We start from the raw sequence: 7,240 nt of genomic DNA, 5'->3' as shown, positions 1-7,240 counted from the left end.
GTCCGGCTGTCCGGCTGTCCGGCTGTCCAGCTATCCGGCTGTCCAGCTGTCCAGCTATCCGGCTGTCCAGCTATCCGGCTGTCCGGCTGTCCGGCTGTCCAGCTATCCGGCTGTCCAGCTGTCCAGCCCTCATCTGCTGGGGAACTCTGCACCGCTAGCTAAAAAACTAGCTAGCCGTAAACATTAGCTCTGCTAAAGCGCTACACTGACTCTGTATTTAACAGAAGCTAACGCTAAAGCGCTAACCAGTGGTGACAGCACTTCTGCTAATGTGCTAAACGTGGAGCTAATTTTTTGCTTAACACTTTAGCGTTTCTGCTAACTTTAGAAACATTTAGCACAGCTAGCTTGCCCTAAATTAATTTTTAGAAGTAAAATCTAAAGTGTTAATTTTCTTGGTTGCTTTTGAAAATGTCAGTTGAATAAAGTTTGACCTCTGGGTTGAGGTTTAGTTTATATTCACGCTCTTATTTTGAAGTGGATGAAGACTGTTTGCACTTTTTCCCCTCAATAACTTTATTTAAGTTATTGAGGAAACACAGGATCAAAAAAAAGAGAAGACATAAAAACCAAACCTAAGGGAAATATAGAACATTATGATGTCAACATTAAACTGGTGCTAGAGGTTGCAGTCTTTGAACTGCAGATAATCTCAATTGAAGTTAGCAATTTAGCATTAGCTTCAGGTAAATGCCATGTTGGTGTATTGCTTTGACATTAGCTTCAGCTACATGAAATGCTACTATAGCGTTTATGGTTAGTCTGAGCTAAATACCATGTTGGTTTATTGCTTTAGCATTAGCTGAGCTAATGTTTATGGTTAAAGCTTTAGGTTAGCGTAGCTAGCCTTTTAGCTAGCAGTGCTCTCCTCCATGTCTCTAAACTGAAAATCAGAAGTGTTGGTTGTGGGAAACCTGGGACTCTGTTTGCAGCTTTAAAAAGATAATCCCTTTTTATCTGGAAATATCTCAATTATTGGAATTAATGTCAAACACACCTGCAGGTTTTCAGTGATTAATCCCTGATGTTTGCCAGATGGGGTTAGTTTGACTGTTTTAACCGTCTGAGGTGAATCCCTGCAGCTCAGAGCAATCGCAGAAACAGAAGAAGTGAGAGTGGGATTCTCCTCCTCACCGTAGCTGATGAGCAGCAGGACGAAGGCTTTGTTCTTGACCAGGTTGATGATGGACTGTTTGTAGGAGTAATCGTCCAGCGGGACGCCCGGTAACACGGCCTGCGCCTGGCTGGGCGGCAGAGGCGGTTTGTCTGTTATCACTGCAGGACAGACGGAAACAAAACAAAGATTTCTGTTCAAAAAGACACTCAGGTGAGCGAAGCTCCTCCATGTCAGATGAAACCCACAGAACATCAAAACACGCAGACTCAGCATATTTAAGGACCCTAGTGGCTGGTGGCGGTATTACACCTACCAGTCCTAAGGCTCAATATCACAAATCAATACCGTTCTCATTCAGAAAGTTATCTTTTTTAACTAATAAGAATCTGAAAAGTGTGGTGTACATCTGAATCTGAGTCAGAACTCTGAAGAACCTCCTTTGGCTGCAGGTCAGCAGCCTGCATGTGACCTGAGCTGCAGATTCGGCTTGCCTTTAACCACAGTGGCAGTTAGCATGACTTTGCATACTGTTAGCATAGCATGACTTTGCATACTGTTAGCATAGCATGACTTTGCATACTGTTAGCATAGCATGACTTTGCATGCTGTTAGCATGTCTTTGCATGCTCCTACTCAAAGCGACCCTCCAGCCTTCATCACTTCTGTCTCTGACACAAAATCCAAAAACGGGAAGCTTTCAGTCAGAATGTGAGCTAACAAGTTAGCCTGACGGCTAAGTGCTAATGTGGGTAGAAATGTGAAGCTGTGTGTGTGTGTGTGTGTGTGTGTGTGTGTGTGTGTGTGTGTGTACCTATGACGGTGAGGACGAAGAGGCCCGTGGAAACAGCAGCTGTCCCATAAAACATGATGCTGATGTTGCGACCTGAGGGACAGGAGATCACCTTTAGCTGCTTCCAGAAACCAACCAATGAGAAGCATTGGTCGGTCGCCAAGGAAACACAGGAAGTTCACATGTGATGGAAAAGAAAATTATGAAATGAGAAAAACCTGTTTCACATTTGTAACGTGTGGAAACGCCCAGTCCAGATCCGGTTCTGGAAGCGCCCAGTCCAGATCCGGTTCTGGTTCTGGTTTTGCCCAGTCCAGATNTGGAAACGCCCAGTCCAGATCCGGTTCTGGAAGCGCCCAGTCCAGATCCGGTTCTGGTTCTGGTTTTGCCCAGTCCAGATCCGGTTCTGGTTTTGGAAGCGCCCAGTCCAGATCCGGTTCTGGAAACGCCCAGTCCAGATCCGGTTCTGGTTTTGCCCAGTCCAGATCCGGTTCCGGTTCTGGAAGCGCCCAGTCCAGATCCGGTTCCGGTTCTGGTTTTGCCCAGTCACCTGTTCGGTCCGGGTCCTCCGGTGTGTTTGGTACCAGAACCGGCGGCAGCAGGAAGCCGATGGCCGTCCCCAGCTGAAACACAAAGATGAAAACGGATAAATGTGGAAAAGTTTCCGGTAAAATATGAGCTGAAAATCTGAGGGTTGGTTAATAAAGGCGTCATTAACAAAAACTCAGATCTGCTAATGAAGAACACAGGAACTGAATCACAATGTTTTTATTTTATCAAAATATTAAAAATACTTTGAGCACCAGTTATTGCAGCTCTAAGGATGTCTACAGATTCTAAACTGAAATGTTTTAATTTATTTGCTGGTCAATGATTAACCAACAGGGGGGCCCAGGGGCCGCGGCCCCCCACTTTACGGCCCGATCAGCCAATCAGCCAATCAGCCGCCATTATGGCTGCTGATGCTTCAGGTCTCTGTTGGAATTAATTTGTTTGTTAAATAATAAGCACATTAAAGTTTAATCACTTTGTTTTTAATGTAAAAATACGGTCATCGGTTCGGCTGGGTTCGGTCCGGCTCTTTCCCGCACAATTAGCGGAACAGCAAACATAATCTGCGCCAGATGGCGGCGCTGCGCCCAAAACGTCCTGATGGGATGGAACTAGTTTGTCCTGCTGTGGAGGATTTTGACATCCAGTTATTATGTTTTTAATCTTCCAGATATTTGCCACATCTATCCATCTCCGACGTCATTGTGCGTATTTTGCGGTTGCAATAAATCGGTGCGCGCCGCGGCTGGACGCGCCGCGGCTGGACGCGCCGCGGCTGGWCGCGCTGCGGCTGGACGCGCCGCGGCTGGACGCGCCGCGGCTGGACGCGCCGCGGCTGGACGCGCCGCGGCTGGACGCGCCGCGGCTGGACGCGCCGGGCGGAGCTTCAGATGTTCCTCCGTTCAAAAAGGAAAACATTCATTTGGGATTTTTTAAATGATCAAACTCTCTTTAAAATGGCGGAGAAAAAAAATCTTTTGTGTCAAAACATCATGTACATAAAGCTCACATGCTCCAGGTGAGGGAGAGCAGCACAAACCCAGAGCTGATTGACAGCAGCTGCCATCATGTGCGCGCGCCTGAAATGCAGGAAACTACATTTATAAGAAATTAAGACCGTTTCTTATTGAAATTGGACCTGAATGATCAAAGTGTGTCTTCATAACCAGTGAAGCTGATTTAGACCCAAAAACCCATAAAGAACATAAATATGAATTATTTAAAAACTCAGTTTTAGCTTCACTACAATAATAAAGCATCTTTATCTGTCAGTAATTAGTTAACAGAAAATGAATCGCGTTCAGCTGAGTGTTAAAATAATCTAGTTACTGCATTTTATCCAACACATTTTTTATTTTCTCATTTTAAATGTGCCGGAAGCGCCTCTGAGTTTAAACCGTCTGCGGTTAGCAACGTGCGGCGGCTGCGCGCGCACCACTCACCTGGTTCCCCAGCACGGCGGTGGCGCACGCGGTGGAAACCTCCCGCGGTCCGAACCACACCGAGGCGATGCGGGACGGCAGGCCGAGGATGAAGACCTGCGCCACGGAGCAGATGACCTGCGCCGTCACGGTGACCCCGAACCGGTCGGGGCTGACGCTGGCGCACTTGAGCCAGGCGCCTGCGCAGTTGAGCCCCGCGCCCAGCAGGGCCGTGAGCCGCAGACCGCGGCGGTCCAGCAGCCAGGTGGCCGGGAAGATGAGCGGGATGTAGGCCACCATGTACACGATGGACAGCCAGTCCACCTTGTCGCTGGTGACGCCGTAGTATCTGGTGAACACGTTGGTGATAATGCTGTAGTGGATCCACTGGAAGGCGTTCACCAGGGAGTACAGGCTGAACACGGCCAGAACCGCGAACCGCCGCCAATACACCCTGGTTTCCGGCGCCCTCCCTCCCGCCTCCTCCGCCTCTCCTCCACCGGCGCCGGGCAGCATCGCCGCTCTCTCATCCGGCGGCACCTCCAGCTCCTCCGGGTCCCGGTGCTGGTCGGGCCCACCACATGCCGGATCGGAGCAGGAGTCGGTGTCGGCTGGCCGCCGTGCGCCCTCCGGTTGCGGACTCTTCCTGACAACCGTGATGTCGTCAGGTGCGCCGGTGTCCGCGCGCAGATGCTCCTGCACGAGCTCTCCCGCCACCATGGCGTCACGGATGAAGAGCTGGAAGCGGAAGCGACATAGAAACAGAAAACAGTCGTTTCCTCTTCAGAAGACGCTCCGTTCTGCCGGAATGGATGATTAAAATCCCTCCGCAGCGGAGTCTAGTCCGCCGCCAGCATCCCGGAGCCGCATGCAGCCTCCGGTTCGGCCGGTAAAACCCGCCCGGCCTTCCGATGCCGAGCAGCCAATAGCTGAGCGGCTCCCACATCCTGTTAAATACCCGCTGATGCAACAGACAGAGGCGGTGGGAAGTCCTGCGGGGCCCAGGGCAGAATAACATGGGGGGACAAAACAAAGCATTTATAAATGAAGTTCAGAAATGCTCTTCAAAATAAAGGGTTCCATATTTTATCTGTTGGAATCGAGGATTCACAAATAACTAAAGTTATACTAAAACATTTGTTTAAAGATAAAGAGTCAAACATTACATATTTTTAAATTAATTTATTTAAAAAACATTAGATTAGTGCACATTATTTAAACATATATTTATTTCATGAGATATTTAGTTTTGACCCCACTGTTGCAATAATCAGTAAATTGCATAATAAATGATAACTTACTGTTTTTCTCATTCCATAAAAGCTGAATGATGAAAGTCTTCAGTCTGGTGTTTCTGTCTCAACCAGCCTCCATGACTCCATAATTCATTTTATTTGTTTTATCTTTTGTTGGGATATTTAAAATGTCTCCCAGTTCCAGTGTTAAATGTTCATTATGTTAAAACTTTACTGGTCTTGTTTATTATGGTATTAACATATTAGTTGAAAATCATCTAAAATAATAATATTGCAATAACTTCTGGGACAATTTATTGTCTAATATAATTTGAATTAGTTGGTAAATGAGACCAAAACCATCAGTTTCCTCCAACCTGAATAAAACAATTATTGCACATTTAAGTTCAGCTTCACAAACAAAACCAGCATTTAAGCATCGATTGTGTTGACCTTTCAAAATAAAGCTCTCAGATCCAGAAAACTTTACATTTCCTAAATGTATCTTGTTTAAACCTGGATGATGACAAAGGGATTTAGCTGTTAGCTCCTATTAGCCCCCATATGCCCAGCCCATCATCTGCTCTAATCCTAATCCCAGAGTGACCTGGAGGTTCACCTGCTGCACCTGATCACTAATCCATGATACACACTTCCTTCCTTCATCAGATGGTAGACATGTATGAACTAGGGGTTGAACGACTACATATTTTTAAAGGTCGAATACATCGTGATAATAGTCGATGTCGACTAGTCGCCATGACGTCATAGTGATGTAAGCGCAAAAACCCTTCACAACTACTTGGAGGCTTTATCAGCTATTTTTACTGCTAATATTGACCCCTACACTCTTCTCCCGCTTTTACTAAGACTATTATGCAGAATTAAAAGAGCAATAAACTGATCATTCTTCGTGAGCAGCGGAGAAAAGCTGGTTGTATAAAGTCGGTCTGACTTTTTTCCAAACACCTGCTGGTGCTGATGATCTCTGGACAGTTACTCCTATAGGAGTCCAGTTACCTCACTGACCACGTGGCGCTTCTGGATCCTCACAAACCAAACTTATTATGAACGGATCCTGTTTGGTTACAGTTGAATCCAGCGAAGCTTCCCGCTGCTCCTCCGCCCGATGAGCAGCGGGAAGCTCTGCTGACTCAGCAGCGGGAAGCTCTGCTGACTCAGCAGCGGCTCTGAACCGACATGCAGGCGGTGGCAGAGATGACCTCTATCTGACCCTCAGGGTGAAGCTTGGACTTAGTTTACAGATGCAGTCAAACCATATTTCTATAAGAGCAAAAAGCTGCCAGGTTAAAAACTTCAGTACGCAGGTGACGCTGATCAGCTGGGGGATAAAAAAGCCTGACATCATGACGCGTTGACGCACTCCGTAGTTTTTTTTTTTAAAGGATTTTTTTGTTACTAGTTTATTTGACAGCAATCTGACTGTAAGGGGGCAGAGAGAGCAGAGAGAGGCCTGATGGGCCCAGCGAATGGAGGACGGGAGTCGGACTCCTGACCACCGCGGGCTGAAGTCTCTGTATGCGGGGCGCCGCGCTAACCACCGCGCCGCAACGCCCCAATGCGGGAGGCTATGCTGTAATTTACAGTTTGTCTTTGTTAAATTATTTACATTTTTATACAATTTGAGCTTTCTGACGAACTCACCTGGTCCACCTTCTTTCATTTCCTTGGAAAAATCAGTTTTGTCATCTGATTGCGACTCATTGCAGAGAAAAGAACCGACTAGTCGACTAATCGGTGCAAACCCTAGTATGAAGTCACATTTCTTTCCCTCATGGATTACACAACAAGCCTATTTACTTTCTGAATTCGTCAAAATTAATTTGGCTTTAAAAGATTTTATGTCATCAGCATCAGTACATGAAACAGCTGATTCTCATTTTAAACAGGGACAGAACAACCAGTGTTTAACACTAAACCAGGTTTAACACTAAACCAGTTAAACACTAAACCAGGTTTAACACTAAACCAGGTTAAACACTAAACCACACTAAACCAGGTTTAACACTAAACCAGTGTTTAAAACTAAACCAGTGTTAAACACTAAACCAGGTTTAACACTAAACCAGTGTTAAACACTAAACCAGTTTAACACTAAACCAGT

General features: G+C 46.4%; 1 protein-coding gene across 1 annotated transcript in view; it reads right to left on the bottom strand.

Moving 5' to 3' along the window:
* Nucleotides 1–5,050, bottom strand: part of flvcr1 (FLVCR choline and heme transporter 1) — a 10,093-nt gene extending 5,043 nt beyond the window's left edge. The window contains exons 1-4 of the mRNA XM_008397039.2: nt 3,902–5,050; nt 2,458–2,530; nt 1,929–2,000; nt 1,135–1,275 (exon numbers count right to left, since the gene is read on the bottom strand). Of these exons, the coding sequence (XP_008395261.1) occupies nt 1,135–1,275; nt 1,929–2,000; nt 2,458–2,530; nt 3,902–4,600 (985 nt within the window). The 5' untranslated portion in view covers nt 4,601–5,050. The remainder of the gene's footprint in view (nt 1–1,134; nt 1,276–1,928; nt 2,001–2,457; nt 2,531–3,901) is intronic.
* Between the last annotated feature and the right edge of the window lie 2,190 nt (nt 5,051–7,240).

The sequence above is a fragment of the Poecilia reticulata genome, linkage group LG21 (assembly GCF_000633615.1).
Source record: "Poecilia reticulata strain Guanapo linkage group LG21, Guppy_female_1.0+MT, whole genome shotgun sequence".
NCBI lineage: Eukaryota > Metazoa > Chordata > Actinopteri > Cyprinodontiformes > Poeciliidae > Poecilia > Poecilia reticulata.
The sequence above is the reverse complement of the archived record's forward strand: the minus strand, read 5'-3'. Positions and strand labels throughout refer to the sequence as shown.